Source organism: Patagioenas fasciata, chromosome 19 (assembly GCF_037038585.1).
Source record: "Patagioenas fasciata isolate bPatFas1 chromosome 19, bPatFas1.hap1, whole genome shotgun sequence".
Taxonomy (NCBI): domain Eukaryota; kingdom Metazoa; phylum Chordata; class Aves; order Columbiformes; family Columbidae; genus Patagioenas; species Patagioenas fasciata.
The window spans coordinates 4,270,492-4,290,570 of NC_092538.1; the positions used below are offsets into that span (position 1 = coordinate 4,270,492).

At 46.4% G+C, this 20,079-nt stretch overlaps 1 protein-coding gene across 3 annotated transcripts; it reads left to right on the forward strand.

Annotated features, from left to right (window-relative positions):
- Positions 1-767: 767 nt before the first annotated feature.
- On the forward strand, positions 768-16,120 carry RCC1L (RCC1 like). 3 transcript variants are annotated; one of them, XM_065853400.2, is made up of 11 exons: positions 768-1,103; positions 2,031-2,160; positions 4,228-4,356; positions 5,229-5,295; positions 6,404-6,455; positions 8,069-8,153; positions 9,123-9,304; positions 10,759-10,843; positions 11,891-12,064; positions 13,366-13,451; positions 15,008-16,120. In XM_065853400.2, exons 1-11 carry the CDS (start codon positions 810-812, stop codon positions 15,083-15,085), a joined length of 1,362 nt encoding a protein of 453 aa, XP_065709472.1. In that variant the 5' UTR covers positions 768-809; the 3' UTR covers positions 15,086-16,120. The 3 variants fall into 3 exon arrangements, with proteins under 3 accessions (XP_065709472.1, XP_065709471.1, XP_065709473.1); XM_065853399.2 differs by lacking the exon at positions 15,008-16,120 and having other exon boundaries at positions 13,366-15,000; XM_065853401.2 differs by lacking the exons at positions 13,366-13,451; positions 15,008-16,120 and adding an exon at positions 12,900-13,344.
- Positions 16,121-20,079: the final 3,959 nt, after the last annotated feature.

Consider the following 20,079-nt stretch of genomic DNA (forward strand, 5'->3'; position numbering starts at 1 on the left):
ACTGCATGGCGGCAGGAAAGGCGTTTCTCCCCAGCACGCCCAGTGGGGGTTGGGGAAAGGGTATCTTTCGAAAGATGCTGGTGGGGATGAAATTTGGTTGTGGGGTGATGAACCACGGCAGGTTCCTCCTGGAGGGCGGCCGTTTCGCTCCCTCTGGTGGAAAGCAAGGGCTGGGATGTGGGGTACGGTGTTTGCTGGGGTGGGGTGGGAGCAATGAGGGGCGAGCAGCTAGGTTGTGGGTCTAGGAATAGGTTTGGGTTTGGATTTGGGTCTGAATTTGGGTCTAGTTCTGAGTATGTGACTAAATCTGGGTCTGGATTGGGGTCTGTGCTTGTGTCTAGGAATAGGCTGGGTTTGGATCTGGGTCTGGATCTGTGTCTAGTTCTGGGTATGTGACTACATTTGGGCCTGGGTCTGGTTTAAGGTCTGCTTTGGGGTCTAGGAATAGGTTTGGATTTGGGTCTGAATCTGCGTCTAGTTGTGTGTATGTGACTACATTTGGGTCTGGGTTGGGGTCTATGTTTGGGTCTAGTTCTGTGTCTAGGACCAGGTTTGGGGTTGGATTTGGGTCTGGCCCTGGCACTGGGTCTGGTTCTGGTTTTGGATTTGGTTCTGGGTCTAGGTTTAGATTTAGATCTGGGTTTGGGTCTGCGTGTGCGGTGGGCCCCACCAACTCCTCAGGGCGGCGTAGCCCCTTTAAAACACGATCCTCGCGTCGTACGTCACCGGAACGCCGCGGACGGGCGCGTGCGCGCAGGGGGCGGGAGGCCGGCAAGATGGCGGCAGCGGCCTGAGGGGCGGCGGGAGCGATGTGGGGTGCGCTGAGGGGAACCCTGAGGGGAACGCGGCCGCCGCCCGCCCTGCGCAGGGGCCTGGCCAAGGCGGCGGGTCCGCGGAGCGTCCGCCAGCTGCGGGAGGCCGAGGAGGCCGCCCCCGTCTTCCAGTACGCGGGGAAGGCGGCCAAGCGCAAAGACCGCGTCTTCGTGTGGGGCTTCAGCTACTCGGGCGCCCTGGGCGTCCCCAGCTTCGTGCGGCCGGACGCGGGCTGGAAGAAGCCGCGGCGGATCCAGTCCACACCGTACCGGCTGGAGACGGCGGAGAAGGTGGGCGGGGGGCGATTGCCACGTGGTTTGGTTTTTGTGTTTTGTGGTGTTTGGTTTGGTTTGGTTTGGTTTTGCTTTTGTTGTGTGTTGTTGTAGTTTTGTTTTTATTTTTTATTGGCATGGAGCTGTTCATCAGGGTGATTTTTGGTATAACAGCAGTAGCAGGCAGGAAAGCAAGTACACGTATAATTTTATCAGAGCTGTAGGAGAGCAAGAGTGTGAACACCACTATAGAGCAATAAGGCCTCATTTTTAGTGGCTTTCGAGGCTATTTTCATCTTGACCAAGTTGAAACCTCGTGTTAAAAATCATGGGTTTTTTTGCCTATGTGTTTGAAACATCATAAAATCATTTTGGTTGGAAGAGACCCTTAAGATCATTGAGTCCAACCATAACTTAAATCTAGCACTAAACCATGTTTCTGAGAGTTTTCTCTACGTCTGTTCAACCCCTCCAGAGATGGTGACTCCCCCATTGCCCTGGACAGCCTGTTCCAATACAGCCCTTTCTGTGCTGTCCAGTTCAACAAATGTCAGAACTTTAGTACCGCATTTTTTTTGGCAAAATGGCTACAACAGGGGAAGGTTATTCTCTTAGTATCTCTTTGTGTTTGGCTTTTCTTAACCTGCTGCTGCTGCAGGTCAGCAGATGGGTCTTCCTGTTCCGTTTGAATGGCTGCAAAATAATGCGAAAATAAAGATGTATTCACACAAACCCAAAATTCTAAGGTAGTAACGCTAGACTTGAGTTTATGCCATTGTGTGTGTTTCTGGTCATTTTTGCAAAGACCATACATACCATGAATTTGGGCCATATTTGGATATAGCTAATGCAGTGTGAGTGATGGTGACTCTTGTTTTTTGTTTTTCTAGGCCATAATTTATAACTTTACAGTGTGCTTCTTTTTTTTTTGGTGTGTTTTCAAAGATCTCCTCTGCTGCCTGTGGGTATGGATTCACACTGCTCTCCTCTTCCACCACGGACATCATCAAAGTGTGGGGCATGGGGCTGAACAAGGATTCCCAGCTCGGCTTCCAGAGGAGCAGGAGAGATCGCAGTAAGGATTGGGGTGTTTTAAAGACTTACAGGGCGAAGTTTCCCTTACTGGGAAACTTTGCATTAGAAGGCACGGGAAACATCCAGGAGGTGTTGCTGCAGATGGCAGGAATGTGCTTATTTTATTTTATTTTTTAAAAGAGCTCTGTTTTTGGAACTTAGCTTGTTTTTTTGTGTGCTTTGTAGTTGGTCGAGATATACATCTGTTCTATACACTGCACTGGATGTAACTAAAATCTAAGGAACTATTTATTCTGCAGAATTGCACGTGTGTTGGTTAAGGCGTTGCTGTGACCCTCCATAGTTTGATACTAGACAATGTAGCAAACTAGTTAATAAAATTATTCTGGCAAGGTGGTTTGCTCGCGTCTGTTGCCTTTGCATCTATAAACTAATTTCCTTTCCCACAGAGATCATGTTATACTGTCAGTGATTTTTTTTTTTTTTTTTTGTGAAACTGTAGTTTTTTTTAAATTTTAATACCAAATTGCATTTTGAAGGAAAAACATGTTGATTCAGTCATTCTCTTGCATACCAGGCTCTCAAACCCGTTATTGTTTTCCATCTGACCTGCAGGTTATTTTTGCCAGAGAATCCAGAAATCGGTTAAATGGTCACACAGTTCAAACCTTTCTAAGTCAGGGACCATTCAGTGCTTGGTAGGATCTGTAGGAAGAGCAGCGCAGACCATTGGGATTGCTACTGCTCTGTATTTAACTTCCCACAGACAAGCTTCCCGTTGGATGTGCTGCTTGGTACTCAGTTCCATAACCTCACTTTGGCACTTGCAAGTTCTCACACTGTCTCCCTGTAGATGGCTCATTTCCAGGGCAATCTGCAACCTTCTCACTTTCAGGTGGTCGCATTTCACGCTCTGACTTCAGCTGTTCCTGAGCTAGACTACTAATACCTTACTCTCGCCTTCCTCCACCTTAACCACTTCATTTCCTTTTTTTTCCATAATCTGTTGGATATCAGTGATGATTCCCACAGATCCCGGTAGCCTGTGTTGCTCTGCTGGAAAGAACAGAGAGAGGGGAAAAGGTTTTTTGCTTTGTGACTTCCACATCTTTAGACAGATACAAACTTCTCTGTCTTTTGGTTCCTGCTGTGTTGCATGGCAGCTCCCACCATTGTAAACAGTCAGTTGCGATGCCCGTCCTCGTGTCAAGTAGTGTCTGACTGGAAAAGGGAAAAAGAGTGTGTGGAGATTTTATTTTATTTTATTTCTTTTTTTTTTTTTTAATTGAAAGCAGTGAGAATTAGTTAAAGCACTGCTCCATGTGAGCGAAATACTGCTTTGGATCCTCTGGGATTTCATTTCACTTGTTAGAGTGGCTTTCTTTGATATCAAAGCTTTTTATCTCCCCTTAACCTTTTCTCTAGTACTGATTTATGTTTGACTGTTCTTTTTTTTTTTTCCCCCAGCTGACCGTAACTGATTACATATTCTTCAAGTTGCTAAATCTTCTTTTTCTAGTACAACCTGTCATTTTCTCTTGTAAACCTTAGATCTCTTATCCCCTATGGAGCCAGGCTAGCTAATGTTTTCTTGCATTCCTTTTTTTCTGAAAGGGCCTTTAATCTACCGTTTTTAAAATATGAAACCCTAAGATTTTTTTGTTCAGCTTTCGTGCAGTCTTTTTGTGATTGATGCTGGCGATTGTGCCTTGTTTGCAATATCCCCACTTGCAGAGAGTACTTACTTTGTGCTGGTCGTTAAGCTCTCCAGTAATCCAGCCTGGTTTACCAAAGTGGTTGAACATATGGCTGAAAGCTTCTGTTTCTCAGGTCTGGCCACCTCAAGCCTTAGCAACGTTCAGATTCTAAGTATGGATGATTTTTGATTAGGCAGTGATTATTGGTTTCAGTCATCCCTATGCTTTTTAACTTCTTCCTCCCCCTAATGAATCTCAGTCACCCTTTTACTCTGGTTAGTATCATTGGCTTTCTAAAACGTATCTGCTTTTGGAACAAAATACGAGTGTAAGTACAACAGGATTGGCAAATATATGATGAATTTGCCTAGTGGAAGCTACTGACTTTTAGAATTTTTCTCTTATTTAAGCTAAAGGCTATGAATATGTCTTGGAACCATCTCCAATTCCATTACCGCTGGAGAAGCCGCAGCAGACTCGAGTCTTGCAAGTGTCCTGTGGGAGAGCCCATTCCCTGATCCTGACAGACAGCGAAGGAGGTACAGTATCACTTGTGCTGGTGACAGGGGACACCTGACTGCTTTCATTAAAACCTCTGGAAAATATTGTCTTCTGTCCTGCCAAGCTAGACCCTGATGGGCTGTCTGCGCTGTAAATGTGGTGCAGGTGGTTGTTGGCCTTGCTGGGATTGCTCCCTGGAATTGTGAGCTGATAACTGTGCGTTGAGCTCTGCTTGGCTCCAGCTGTAAAGGTGTTGGAAGTTTTTTTCACTACAAGTGTTGCGAAATACTGTTTGTTTATCTAGCCCCAGGCCTCATTTAAGCGTAGCCGATTTGTCTTGTTCAGTCTGATGTGGTTTGGAATTCAGTTTTGGATGGCTATGCCAATACTCCTGTGTTACTTTCCCCTGGAAGCCCCAGAGTGCTACATTTATAAAAGCGATTAATTAGTAGGCCTTTATACAGAAGATTCTGTTTGTGAATTGGCTCTCTACATCTCTGAGAATTCTCTTGTGCAGTGGCTTCCATGCTGTGCTGAGCGATCCAGTGCTGCTTATCAGTGGGTGAGCTGCTTGGTTGGTTGATTTAAGGCTCCCGTGGGAGCGCTGATCTATTTCTGCATCTCCTTGGCAACGGCAGCGTGAACCAGGCAGTTACTGACAAACAGCCAGTGGGCTTCAGGTACCACTACTGGGCCTGCAACAAAATCACTGGGATGTTGTTGATGAAAAATGGGTTCAGTCCCTTGAATTGAGGTGGACTTGGTTTGAAGGAGCCTCATGCCAATTTTTACAGTGCTGTGTTCCAGCTTTCATACTGAGGACCATGTGAAAGTATTTTGTGTACTTGAAAAGAGGCTTTCAGGAGATTGGACATTAATAAAACTAGTGCATTTTATCGTTGTTTTTCAGTTTTCACCATGGGGAACAATTCTTATGGACAGTGTGGCCGTAAGGTTGTTGAAGATGAAACTTACAGGTGAGAATCCAAAAATCCTGAACTACCTTTATGTTAAAAACAAAATTGCATGAAAACAACCTGGAGGTGGGAAAAATCTGGTAGCATAAGGTACCATTTAAGATTAGGGAACTTGAGGACGTTGCAGGCATCATATTAAGGGCCTGGCTTAAAACCCAGGATGGGCACAGGCTCTCTTGTGACCACGTTCACAAAAGACAGAATGATGTCAGCAGGTGGCAGTTTTCACAGGACACAGTGAGAGTACCCGACCTTCATAAATAGCCTGAGGTAATTGGTGTTAGCAGTCGTTCTTTTTCCCTTCAGCCTGTCAGAGTGCAGGTGCTATTTCTGAGGGTGTTAGAAATTCCATTTAACAATAAAAGAGGCATCCTTTTGACAAATCTCTTTGCTGTAACTGCCTTTGAATCCATAGTGCTTTTCCTTTACAGGGGTTTTGTGGACCACGCCAAGGCATATTCTCAAAATGCTCTGTAAAATAGCCATGTAAGTGAATAGTGGGAATATGCTGAAAGTTGCTGATTCCTTGGCAGGGTGTACAAGAGATCTTGCTGATTGTTCTCTGTGATCCACAAGCCTTGGCCTGTACAGCTTAAGAAAATAGCTGTGATTTAGCCTGCTTTTTTGCCTTGATACTGAAAGTTAGTATTGTAGTTGAATTGTTCAGGATTCCTCTTTTTGTAAAGGAATGAAATGGATGTTAACACTACACTGTTTGTGCTCTGGGATTTAAATCTGGTTAATTGCTAGTTAAGTGCAGTGTTTATGTAGATGCTGCAGTATTATCGAGTGTCTGTGCTCACTCCAGACTAGGGAATGTGTCTGAGGGCTGCTCCCACTCCCAGTTCCCATGAGAGGTTATATTTTAAAAGTGACAGCTCTTAACTACTTAAATGAGAGAATGCAAAATTACTTTCCTTCTTTGCACAGTAATTTTACACTGGATCTGTGCTCTTTGTCTGTATGAAAGAATATGTGAAATAATCTCCATGTAATAACAAAGAGGCTCTCAGTAAAGCCAGGCTTTACCTTCAGTTTTCCAGTTGCAGTCCTCTGAAATCCTCTGTGTTGCCTTTTCTCTTCTCGGTGGTTGTTTGCTGGTCTCCAGTGAAAGCCATCTAATTCATCAGCTGAAGGAGTTTGACAGCAGAGTTGTCCAGGTAAGAGGACCTTATTTATTGAACTCTGAAGGTGCTTTGAAAACTAGCTGAATAAATGAGCCCAGAGGCTTGTAATCAGTGGCACGAAGACTAGTGGAATGCCAGTAACTAATGGGGTATCCCAGGGATCAATACTGTGTCTGATCATCTTCACTAATGAAAACTGAGACACAGGAGGTTCTCGCTGAACATCAGGAAACATTTTTTACTGTGACTGAGCATGGATACAGGTTGCCCAGAGAGGTTGTGGAGTCTCCATCCATGGAGATACTCCAAAAACATCTGGACATGGTCCTGGACAACCTGCTGCAGGTGGCCCTGCTTGAGCATGGGGGTTAGACCAGGTGACCTTCAGGGGTCCCTTCTAACCTCAGCCAGTCTGTGATTTTGAAGTAGTTGAAGCTCTTTGAAATAAGGTGATCTACTGTATGGCTGCTTATATAAAGCACAAGGTGGCATTTTGCTCTGTGCCTCTGCAGAGTGGAGCAGTTGCGACTGGCAATGCAGGGTCTGACCTTCCTAAAGAGTTTGTTGGGAATGTCAATGCAGTGTTTGCTTGCTCGACTTAGGTAACACCTGCGGCAGGGAGGTTGTTCTGAAATGTCATCTCTTCCTGTCCTGGTTCCTTGCTCTTGTTCCGCTTTGGCACTTTTATACCACTTGAACTGTTCTATTTTGAATTTTGTCTTCCCCATTTCCGAAGTGAGCTGTGAGACTGTCCTCTTAGGTGAGCCAGCATTTCCCTGGGGCATGTTTGTAGGAGAGCAAGGGACTGCAGAGCTGCAGAATTTCCAGATGCAGGAGCAGCTCACTGGTCTGTGCCGCTGGAACAGTATTCTGGGCAAACGTTGTTCCTGTTCTGTGCAGCATCCTAGAAAGCAAAGGTCGTTTGTGTAGGTCCACGTGATGAGAATGTGCTGTGGTACATTCTAATGATGTTTTAAATTAGACTCGTAAACTTCTGTTTGGATTTTTATGATTTTATTTTTTTCAAGGGGGTTGAATAATTGGTACCCGTTTGTATTTTGAAGGCAGCACTTACATGCTTAATATTCTTGGTAATCAGTCTCTTAACTGTTGGATCCCTTTAATCTTTGGCTAATTTTTAATGTCTGCTTTTGAAGATCTTGGCTTTAATTCATGCCAAGCCTGTGGCAGACAGGATTGCTAGTTCAACATCAATGTCAGCTTGAGAATAGATGTGTTCCTAGAGTGCTCGCATGGTAAGGAATCGGTAGCAGTTTGGAGCTGGCATTGAGAGCCATGCAGTAGCACTCTGGGAAGGGAGATCTCTTATTTACTCTTCGCTGTTTTATTGTGTTGTACTCCTGAACTGAGCTTTTTGTTAACTAGGCTTTGTTGTTGATCTCAGAACACATCAACTGCAGAATCACTTTTCACAAGAAAATGCTGCTGTTTTCTGTGCTGCATCGTGCTGTTCTTGGTCTGCCCTGCCTGTAGAGCTATTCGATCTAGAGAAAAAGGTCAAAATCTGAGCAGATGGGCTCTGTTAGGGGTTCATTGCTCAGTTTGTCTGCCAAGTAATGCTTCATTGAATTGATTCTGAACACGTGGCCATTCCTGACCAACTCTGACCTTCTGTTTGTGTGCAGGTTGTGTGCGGGCAGGACCACAGCCTGTTTAGAACCAAGAAAGGTGCGGTCTATGCGTGTGGCTGGGGAGCTGATGGACAAACAGGTAGGAGCTCAGCTCAGCTTGTGTTTCAGTGAGCAAGCTGTGCTGATTCAGAGATGTGACATATATTTGTCATGCATATGTGGACAGAAAGGGGCTGGTATATTTCCAGCTGTGTGCAGATGTTCCCAATACTCTTGTGTAACCAAACTGAGACAAACTAGTTCATTTTTAGAGGAGCTTTAGGGTGCCATGCTGGTGATCCAAGCATTCAGTCTGAAGAGTATGTCTGCTTGTGGAGGGATGTGGAAATGTCATTGGAAGGTTAGCTCCCCCATTCTGTGCAGCCTTTGCCTTCCCAGTTCTCATTTTGGGGTCTGTTCTACTTCTTGCTCCTTTTGAACCAACAGAGATTGTTGGCTGGTACCGCACTCTTATCATGGGATCTTTGGCCAAGTCATTTTGTCAGAGGGCTTTGGTCCTTCCTGCTGTTCATCCTGCTGCTCCTGAAACTGGGTTCTGCCTGTGGTTCTCTTGGTTGGACATAATGTAGCACATCTGGTTTGTCGTCTGTATTCAGGCCTCTTGTCCAGACAGCTGTTTGTCCTGCAATGTGTTTACTTCCCAGCCTCTTGCCGCTTCACCTGCTGTTGTATAACCTGATGACAGTGTGCTGTCACTCATGGCTCTCCTTGCAGAACACCGGACGCAGCTAGTTTGTGAATCTTCACCTCCGTCGGGATATCTGCGTAGCTTGGTTGATGCTCTCTCAAACACTTTCATCCATGCAGATGAGAGATGAGGATGTAGACAGTTTTCCAGATGTGATTGTATAAAGTTGTTTCATACTCTAAAGACGTAGCTTTGACCAGCAGAACTGGTGCTTGTGACTGCTTGTTGAAGCTAGTAGTTAAGAGATTTCTTTTGGAGGAAGTGTGATTGGGTTATAACATGACAAAATGGTCCTATGTAGGTGTTGAAAGTATGTCTGGAAAAATTTCTTTGTCATCTCTCTACTTTTTTTCCTTTCAGGTCTTGGACACTACAACATCACCAGTGTTCCTACTAAGCTACGTGGTGACATTGCTGGAGTGAACATTATCCAGGTCTCTTCCTATGGGGACTGTTGTCTGGCTGTTTCAGATGAAGGAGACGTCTTTGGCTGGGGGAATTCAGAATACTTGCAGTTGGCATCTGTGACAGAAACCACTCAGGTCAGTGACCTGGGGGTGTGTTTTTACATGTTTCAGTTCAGCTGCTGCACACAGAGTTAAAAATCACACACTTTTCCCTGCTCAGGGTTCTTTTGACAGCAGCATAAATCAGTTTAAACTAACGCCACTAGCAGGCTGTTTTTACCTGTTTATAAACCGCATCTGTCTGAAACCGTTGTACAGCTTTAGGGCAGGATGTGTAGACAGAGACTTGTGTCACCTCACCCTAGTTTGTGTAGTTTGTTATAAAGGAAGAGTCCACCCTGTTCTCTCCTTTCCCCATCTCATGGACTTTCCACCAAACTGAGATCCAGCTTGAGTGCTTGTGCTGGACAGGAATTAGTTTTTTTGGCTGGCTAACTAGAATTTTGAGCCGTCCCGCTTTGAGCGTGAGGTTGGTCCAGGTAACCCTTTAAAGCCCCTTCCGCTCAACCCTTTTGTTGGTGAATTTTTCACCAACGACCTTAGTAGGTTTATAGCTGAATCCCTGGCAAATCCCAGTGTTTCACAGATAAAAGTTTTTTGGAGCAAACTTACATAGTGCAAAAATGTAGCGCGGACTTGACACTAAGCATTGTGGTACTGAGGTCATTAGGCACTTGGTGTCTTCTTACAGTTAGTGTAGGAAATTGAGTCAGGGAATTAATTAATACTCAAGCTATTCTTGTCAGAAGGCTAAGAGTGGACAGTTGCTGTAGTAAAATACATACCTGTGTTATTCACACCTCTCCTGATGCATCCTAAATGTAGGACTAATTACTGAGACCCATAAGGCCTGAAGACAATGACCAGGCTAAATAAGTGTGGTAGTTTCCTGGCTGGGTGCTTGGTGGTGGTCAGGGGAATCTGAAATGGATGAATGGCAAGTTTACCAAAGCGGGAGTTTCAGGTACAATATAGATAAAGTCCAAGTTGTGGAATAGAAGAGCTGGATGTTGTCTCTGAAATCTGAGATCACTGTTTATATGTGTCAAACCGTGTAGGTTCCTGTTGTGTTAAAATGTATAAAATAGGAGTGATTCTCCTTCAAGTGATTTTTCCCTAGTATGTTAAAAATGCCACTGTAGTACCATGTAAAATGCCATCAATTTTAGTGGTTTTGTCCACTGTAAAGACTTGCAAATGTGCTCAGCTATTGACGTTTCCATTGTGCCTGACTTGGAGAGCCAGGGATATAAGCGGACCTTAAGCATTCCCAGCTCTGTGCCATGCACGTAGGCTTTCCAGTGGGTAACTTTTTCCACTTTGTCTGCATTCTCAGCCTTAATGAATTTCACATAGTTTTTTTAACCTTGGGACTTGCATTCATTCTGCTATTCAGGCCATGAAGGTTGACTGTATCAGCAGTTCAGTGTATGTGAGCTCTAACCAGAGCTAGAGAACAAGGTAAAAGCGTACCTCTAGTTTGCAGTTTATTACATTATCTCTAACGATTCTCTTGCAACTTCATACAGGTGAATGTTCCCAGACATTTGCCATTCAAGATTGGGAAGATAAAGGAGGCTGCGTGTGGAGGGACTGGCAATGTCGTGCTAACAGGTGAGTTTGCTTTTACAGTTGCCCTCTTGTGTAAAGCTGTGCAGTAGGTGGATTGGAACATCATGGAGAAGGTATCTTGTTCAATGGAAACTGGGAAGTACCGTCTGTTAGGAGGAAAGCTGGAAGACTGGGAAACCTGTGATTTAGGAATGTACTAGGGGAGTTATTTTCAGTAGCCGCAGAGCTTCCAGTACGTGCTGCTGTGAGTGCTCCCGCAAACTAGAACAAGAGCGTGGTCGCTGCTTTTTCTTCAGATCTCTTGTTTGCTGATCACTACACGTGTGGCCTGTAGTGAAGATGGATATAGGAAGTAGGGCAACACTTGAGAGATAGAAGAGCCCTTCAGTCTCACTGTAAATCTGACATGTAAATAAATATTGAAAAACTGGGGTGAAGAGTAGAGAGTTCTGAGAACAGTGAAACTGCAGCGGGCTTCTTAGTGAATGCTGCTTTGGATTGGCAGTGGCCAGGGGAGCACAGCTTCAAAGTCACTGAGAAAAAGGGAGAGGAGCGTACTACCTTTGTGAAGGATCATCTTGAGGAAAACCTTCATATGTATGATACAGTTGTTGTGATAACAAGACTTTTGAGCTTCTAGGGTGAAGGGAGCAGAGCGAGCAGACACAGCACCTTACTGTTATGCTGTCTGACTGCTGCCTTTCCCAGGCAGCCAGGTAAGGCAGGATGCCAGGCAGAGCAGCCAGCTGCTGCTCTTTTGGCCATGCCTCAAAGGAAAAAGCAGCGATAATAAACACTCAACCTCTGTCCCATCAGTCATTAAGCTGAGGTATTTAATCTAGCCAGCACTATGCTGACATTATTTCCCCATGAAAATTTTGCCTGTGTAACTTGATCTACTTGCACAGCTTAGGAAAAAGTTAAGGCATTTGGATGGGAATGCATTGTTTGCTAATTTATATAATCAAAAGGTGCTAGACTGCTCTGGGAGAAAGGAAAATATCCCTTTGGATCTGATTAACTCTTGGTCATGGCATGAATTGCACAAGCACAGACTTTCTTACAGAATGTGTTCTCATTGTAATGCAGAAGAAGGAAATGTTTTTGTCTGGGGATATGGAATTCTTGGGAAAGGACCAAACCTAATAGAGACAGCAGTGCCGGAGATGATCCCACCCAGTCTGTTTGGCTGGTCGGACTTCAATCCGGACGTCCGTGTTGCTCACGTTCGCTGTGGACTCAGCCATTTTGCAGCACTCACAAGTAAGTTGCTAGTCCTGCTCTTGTGGGGACGTCGCGTTGCCAGGTTACTGGTAGCTAAAAGGAGAAAAAACCCTCCCATCTTTATTTAAACTTAGAGCAGCCTGGAACGCAACAGGAGGGGCAGGCAGAACATTTACAGGTGTCAGTGTGGTTTTTACTATAGGTGCTCTTGTGATAAAGCTTATGATAATGTGAACATAAGGCTATTACATACCTGTCCTTTCTAGAACTAATTTGTGCTTTAATTAAGGATGTGTTATTTTTCTCAAGCAAACAAAAAATTTCAGACAGGAAACCCAGAAAGGTTTTTTCATTTCCTTGCACAGAATGACAGTCAGTTGCACTTTAGAAGCAGCAGGAATTCCTGTGATAAATGGACAAAACTGGGAGTCTAAATCAGAGGTAGATGTCAGGGTTTCTTGGCTCTTCTGGCCCATTCAGTTAGGAATCTGAGGTGCGAGGACCTGCACATTTAACATACACAGGGTACGACACAAGGTATGTACACCGTGTACTTGATACCAGCCTTTAAAGAAGTTTTGAGTGTGAAGGTCATTTAAAAATGGGCAGCAGAGGGCAGCAGCACAAACTCATGTGCTTGGTAGAGAAAGTCAGTGCACTGGTGAAACGTCCTTCCTGGGGAAGCAGTGTGCGTGACACGGGTATTCAGAAGTCGTTTGAAACTGCGTTCCCATTAAATCTCACTTAATTATAGATTGTTTTGGTTGCCTCTGCTGTGGGGCTGATCTGAATGCTTTTGAGATCTACGTGTTTTGCTGAGGAGCTTTAAACTCTCCAACTCTGTTGAACACAGGTTGTTTTTTCTTTTCCGCAGTTGCTGTTAGGTCACTTTTGTCAGGCAGCTGAATAACCAGTCCCTGGGTGCTGACTCGGGGCAGATTTCACTGCCGTGCTTACCCCGTTTGCTGTGCTGGTAGCTGATGTGGATCAACTCTATTTGTCTAACTTCCAGCACAAATGATTCAGTTCACCACAAATGATCTCCTGGAATCTCTTCTGCTGCATTCTTTCTTCAAAGAATATTCCAAAGCAAGAACTACAAGAAGGGGAAGCAAAGACTTGTGCCCAGAACTTGATGCTTGTCCTGCATAATTTTCCCCAAGCACAAGTACATTTATTGTACTTGGAACTAAACTCGATGGCTTTCATGCTGCATGTATAACCCTTTATACTCCCAGAAGAACTGTAGCCACACTTGCCAGCATCACAAATAGAATTCTTCCTTTTTAATGTCTCTGCCCTATTTTTTATTCTTTTTATTTATTGTTTTTCCTATATAGACAGAGGGGAGCTGTTTGTATGGGGCAAGAATCTAAGAGGTTGCCTGGGAACTGGAAGAATGGAAGACCAGTACTTCCCATGGAGGGTAAGGATGGTAGTATTAAGGCCACGAGTATGTTCTTTAGCTGGTCTTTGTTATCCTGTGGGCAAGAAATGCTATGTGCTGCATAATTGTGTTGAGTAATTTTGGAAGAGTGGAAGTCTAAGATGACTGTAGAACTGCTTCATTTTCCAGAGATCCTTATTTGAGTCTTCTGGTTCTGCTGTTTCGGTATACATTTCACATCCCAAAGGAAAATCCGATGCTGTGCCACCACTTCTGAGTGGTTCTTCATTTCCTCCTGTCCACAGTCTTCTACCTGCTTCCCCTTACTGACCCTTCCCCTTCTAACCTGCACTTCACTTTTGTATGTGCTGCAAAGAAAACCACCAGCATTGGTCATCTGTGACCCAAAAGACTTGCTTTGCACATCTGAATGAGGTGAACGTTTTGGTCCTGGTGGTCAGACTATGGTGGCAGCAGGTCCACACCGCAGTGAGCTGCCCTCCCCTGCTGCTCTTCCGAGCCAAGCAGCTCTGGTGGTGGGTTGCCGTGTGGTTCAACAGGAGATCCTTAGCCATGAACTGGTTTTATAACTGTTTTCACAACACTTCCAGTTCCACACCCTTCTCTCAGATGGCTCTGGGAGCCAGACTCTGTGGGTGTAGAAGAGTCTTTGGCTCTGGAGTTCAGTACTCAGCCCAACAGATGTTCCTGGTCTCCTTGAAAGCCAAGTAGGAGAGGAGGGAGGCAATCAGTTGGACCACCCACATCCACCCGTGTGTGGATGTGTTTCTTTAACATGCTTTCTTTTAAAAATGAACAAAAAAACCAAAACCAACTCTGGAGCATTTGCTTAAAATCTCACTGCTGTGGCTGAGTGGAGCTTCTGGATTCGCCAAGCATGGCATGTCCAGGTTTCCCTGTGTGGACACAGAGGGTTGTGCTCCCTCAAACAGCCAGCGCCTGACACTGCTACAGCCATGTACCAAAACAAAGGCCGCTACCAGGATACTTACCTGTCACCTCCTGCCCTAGAGTCAGCCATCTCCCTTTCCCTTACCTGTAAGGAAAAACTGGTGTGTACAGCCTCTGCTTTCCTTTTGTTTGAAGTCAACTGTAAGTGGAAGAGCTATAACTACAGTCGTGAGCGAGCAGGGTCTGCTGAGCATTGAAGTAAAACCTGCTTTAGGCTGAGTTGAGCTTTCGCCTCGCTCCAGTCCCTGCTGATGAAAGAGGAGGCAAATCCTTGTGATGCTTGGGCAGATCCTCCTGCTGTGTGGATTACTCTCTGCTCGGGCATGCTCTTTCTGCTGGTGAACAGATGGGCTGAGGCTACAGTCTTCTCGCTGTCTGCTAGTGAGACCTCTCTCCCTGTCCTTCCCAAGGCTGACGTGCTTCTGTGGAGGGAGAAGTGGAATATTTCATAGCTCAGGGCACATGCATGTCTGGTGCTGAATCTTGCTTTCTCTGGGTTTTCAAGATGGCACTTTCATAGGTATAAGTCCCTCTGAAACCAACTGGCATGTTAAGCAGAAGGAGGATGAGAAATAGGAAATATCAAGTACTTGAAGTAATCCAGTCTTGTGTGTCTGCTGCAGGTGACGGTACCTGGCGAGGTGGTGGATGTTGCGTGTGGAGTGGATCATATGGTGAGCATGGTTAAGTCTTTCATCTAGGCATGTTGCTGGGCCTCAGCACTGCGCTAAGAAGATAGGGGACTTGGTGACGAGCTTCTTGGAAAGGAAGACTCATTCCGTGAAGCCAAGCAAGAAGTGACTGCGAGCAGAGACAACCGCAGCAGTGCGTGTTGTCATGTCCGTGTTGTTGAAACGCTCCAGCCTGCCTGCAGGAAAGATCTGCGTTTCCCTGAGGAGACTGGAAATGTGGGGAGAGCTCTGGTTGGTTCATGACGAGCTCCCAAAGCCTCCGAGGCTCAGCCCGCAGCTGGTGATTCCCTCGTGTAAGTATGAAGAGCAACTCCCTCAGGGAAAGCTGGCACGAGGTGAAATTTGTAGCACATTTATGGAGGCTTTCCCTGTCACCAGCTCTGGCGTGTCAGTGTTGGGCTGAGCCAAACCATTTCTCAGGGGAAAGGAGTTTTTAATAACTATGTTTTATGTGGAAGAGAAGTCATGCTGGCTGCTGGAGTCCAGCACGGGTGTCCCCTGCCCAGACTGCTGTCCCCACAGAAGCTGGTCACACAGCCGCTGTGCTCTTCACCCAGGCCGTGGCAGCTTTTTGCGTGGACTCTGAACACCCAAGGAACATGTTCGTTACACTGGAAGAGTGAGAACTCATCTGCAGGGGGAAAGGACTGTTAACTAAGCACAGGAAGATAAATCACAGGCTGTCTGCGCTGCCGTTGCTGTGCAAGGAGACCGATAGTGGCAGTAGCCAGTGGAGCGGGTTTGTGGGGTCAGCTGGAACAAAGCTCCTCCTGGCTCCTGCAGGGCTGGTGCTTGCGCAGTGGACACGAGCAGTGCTTGCTGCTCATCGGGTGCTTGTGTCTTCATGCGCTGATCACAAACCACGGTCTTAGATTATTTTTTGGGTGTCCCTGTGCTCTCTGTCTTCAGGTGCGTGGTGGCTCTTAGTTGCAAAGAGCCCTTTTAAATAAGCCGGGTTTTTTGGTCGTGCCTAGCAGGGGAAAGAGTCTTAATGGGCAAAATCCAAGCTAATATATTTTTAATAAAGTTATTATAAAGTCTTCATCAGGAGTGATGGGAATATTCTTGAGCTTGATGTCACCCATCAACTGCTCTGTCTTGCACTCTGCATTCAAACATAAGCATTTTGGTTCACGGTGATGGGAACCTGTGCTGCCAGCTGAGACCCCTCCACACCTGCAGAACTGAGACTTTCTAGGCAGGCACCGTATCCACACACCACCATGGCCTCGCATTTTGCCTCCATGAACTGGAATTCTGTATCAGATCTGTTGTGTAATTACTGAAACTCAGGGGGTAAACTCTGCCTTGATTAAATGAGTCTTGAAGGGCTTTGCATAAAAGATAGGAAAGGTGAAACAGAGTACACAGAAATAAAGAGTGTATGAGTTATTAACATGACTGTATTGCTGTGGTGGGCTGAGGCAGAACAAGCAGAAAGCTGCCGTTAAATTGTGGCAGACTTTCACTGCTGTGAATTCCCATTAATTTAGCTTTAATTTATGCCCTCTATGTGTGACTTGGGCAACTTGAGCTGCCCAAATGTCTGGTTGGCCTCATGGGAGTAGCTATGCCTTTTTAACGTGAGGAAGCCTATTAAAGCGTTGAAAACAAATAGAAAAAAGGGCGGTAAAAAGGTGTTTCAAGCACTTCCCTTGGTGGATGTTGCTGTTGGAGGTGCTGGGAGCGCTGCAGGGTGTGAGCCGCTTGTTCAGAAGCGCTTCCTGATGCCACTTGGGGCCTTTAGGGAACTGGGATGAGAATTAATGCTGTGTCGTACCTGGTTGAGTTGCAGTCTTGCTGTGCAGTAAATTGCAAACTCTGTGTGTTAATTAGATGCCAGCAAGGACTTTAGGCCTAAATGGAAGCGTTGTGTGGCTCAGGGCGGTGGGAGCGTTTGCGCTTTTGTTGTGGGGGCTGTGGGCATTATGGAGTGGGGTCAGCGGCAGAGCCCGCAGGCTGGAGAACACCAGCACTGACCCGTTTGGGCTGCAGTGAGGTCCTGACCTTGGCCGGGTGTTCCCAGCTGCTCTGTCCTCCTCTCCGTCAACAGAAAATGAGAAAATACACTGGGAAACTCGTGGGTTGAGATCAGGCCCATGCAGGTGCAGCAACCCCAGGTCATCACAGGTAAGTATCTTTGCACCATTTTGTCATTCAAGGTCATAAATCAGCCAGCCCCAAATATACCTGCATCCCTAAACACACCTGCAGTGAGGGTGGGTAAAGGCCAGGGATGCAAACGAGGAGCCGTGCAGATTAGAACTAAAATAACCTACTTGATTTTTGCATTGATTAGCAAGAGTAATTTGCCCTCCAAACACCACCGTGCTGTTGTGTTTGGCTTAAAATAGCCTGAAATGCTTCAGGACACGGCACTTGGAGCTGTGTACATGTACAGATCGAAGCACCTCGGCGCGGGGCTGCGACACCTGTCAGGAGTGGATAAAACACAAGAAAGCCCATAAAAACAAAGATTATTCCAGGCAACTGCTGTATTACAGCAAACTCTTCTCTACAGGATCCTTCGAAAACAAATGACTCAGAGAACTAATGACTAGCCCGAAGTGTTGAAAATACTCCTGAAACGATATTACTTTGTCATGACTCATCAGAACCTATTTTTGTAGCTGCTTTGTTTTTTACAAGGGGCTGGAGCCCCTTCAGCGTCTCCTGCACCGGGCATGAAGGAGGTTTAGGCACCAGTTTAACAGCCTAAAGCCTTATTTACCCTAAGGCACCAGTTGCTTTTGCAGGTTGCTGCAGGCAGCCCTGAGATTGCACAGCACTGCGGGTGCTGATTTTATTTTAAACTGGATTAAACTCTCAGGACAACACTCTGCATGAAGGCTGCATCCCACATTAGCAATCCCACCCTCAATTCTGATGTGAATGCTCTTGCACTTGACCAGAAGAGTCAAAAATGGGTTTCGCTATGCTAAAAAAGAGGATACTTGATCTCAGTTTATGTTGGCTAGCTGCTTTCCTTTAAACATCCATTGTAAAAGGTTGTAACTGTGATGGGGTGGTGATGCCTCTAATTTCACTGTTTTTTCTTGCACACATGGGACGCTGGGTGCCTTGGGGACACCTAAATGGGTGTAAGGAGGTGAAGGGTGGGCATAAGGGTCAGCGTGGTTGTAAGGTGAACAAAAAGAGCGCTACAGCTTATAGACAATGCCAAGCTCTGCTTTATTTTCATCAGTTTGATCAGTACAAAAGCAGACAGCGTATGTTTCACTTTTTATTCTTTTTCATTTTAATTAACACTTTACAAAGTACAAAATATACTGTCATTTATTTTGGAACATTAGGACTTTTTTTTTCTTTTTTTTTTTTCTGTGTGTGTTTTGTTGTTTGTTTTGTTGTTTTTCCATACAGTACATAAATCTCAGCTTTTCAGCGTAAGACCAGCAAAGAAAAGAAGCGTGTGCACTCGCTGGGAAAGCAAAGCATCCACTTCTCAGCTCCACGCTTTGTGCCCAGAGCACGATCCTCATCTGCTGCCGCTCCTGCCCCCCGGTGTAATGTCCCCCCAGCCACGCAGAGGCCACCAGCAAGGCCACTGATGCCCTGGCATGAAGGCCACCGACTCTGTCTATCCCTTGTGCCCTGAAACTCGCACGAGCTGCTGCCCCACGGAGCACAGCCCCTTCCCATAGGTGTAGCACAGACCCCTGCACAGGGTGGACCCCCCCACTCACTTTCCATTAGTCTGGTAATTAAAGGGGGGAAAAAAAAGCATTATTTGCTCCCCCCAGAGGTTTCTCAGAGGTGAGCAGAGGCTGCAGGAGGAATGCCCAGGGCTGCCAGTGTCCTCAGCCAGTTTGGTGGGTGTCCGAGGCCAGAAGTGGTATTTCGCTTATGGAGAAAATGACACAATAACAGTTTTTAGAAGGTTTGTGTTGCCACCGTGGCCCTGGGGAGCAGACCCTGGTCCGAGCTGGGCAGGGGCTGCACCAGGAGCCTCTTGGCTGCCCGCTAGAAATTGGGGTCAATGCTGCAGCCGTCCTGGGCACCTGCGGACAACTTGGTTTCCTTCTTCAGTCAACAAAAAGGGGGAAAAAGAAAGAACTGCTTAGTCTTGTTCAAGCCAGTGGAGACACTGATAAAGTGGCGAAGCGCTACAGCCATGGCGGTGCTGACCCAAACTCACCCAGCTCTGACTGTGCCCAACGTGGGGGAGATACAGCGTGAACCTGCACTGGGACCCGGCTGCGCAACAGAGAAACCAAACTAAAAACGTGTCCCTAAGCACTGATGAGGACGATGAGGCTCCCTCCAAATTAACCCTCCCGGTGCCCAAGGAGCAGGAGGTGACCAAGACGAGCCAAATCCCAGCACCACCAGGACCTGCTGGCATGGCTCAGTGGTGGGAGCATTGTGTGTGTTCACCAAACTGAGATCACCACAGTGCCTAATTTTAGTGAAAAATAAAAAGGGGAGAGTGGGGAGTCAATGGCAAGGGAGGGAGAGAGATGGGCTCTTCCAAAGGCTGAATCGGAGCATCCAAAGCTGGATCCTGCCGCGAGTCACTGCCCGGCAGCCTCCTGCTCCCTGCCTGTCCCACTCCTGTTGGCAGGATGGGTGTCCCCGAGTGTCCCCCTCGCTGTCACCGCCACACCCAGCAAACACGGCTGCCACAGTGCAAAAACAAAGGGCCCGCGCCTTGACTTCATATCTCATGAACCTCAAATCCAATCCTGCAGCCCACACGCGGGAGGGACAACGGGAGAAGTGCTGGGGCTGGGACCACATGGGCTGTGACACTGAGCACTGGCGAGTGCCACCTCCCTCTGTGTCGCCAGGCCCTGATCTGGGTACCAGCAGCACCGAAATGCAGATCTCACAGCCCTGCAAGCAACGGCCACTGAATTAGCATGAGTATTTTTAGCAGCAGCAGCGAGGTTTTTGGGTGAGAGGCGAGGGCAGGTCTGGGTCCCAGCTCCAGCACAACCAGAACACGGGGAAAGGACCCAGCCTGTCCCCTGGGAGCTGCAGCT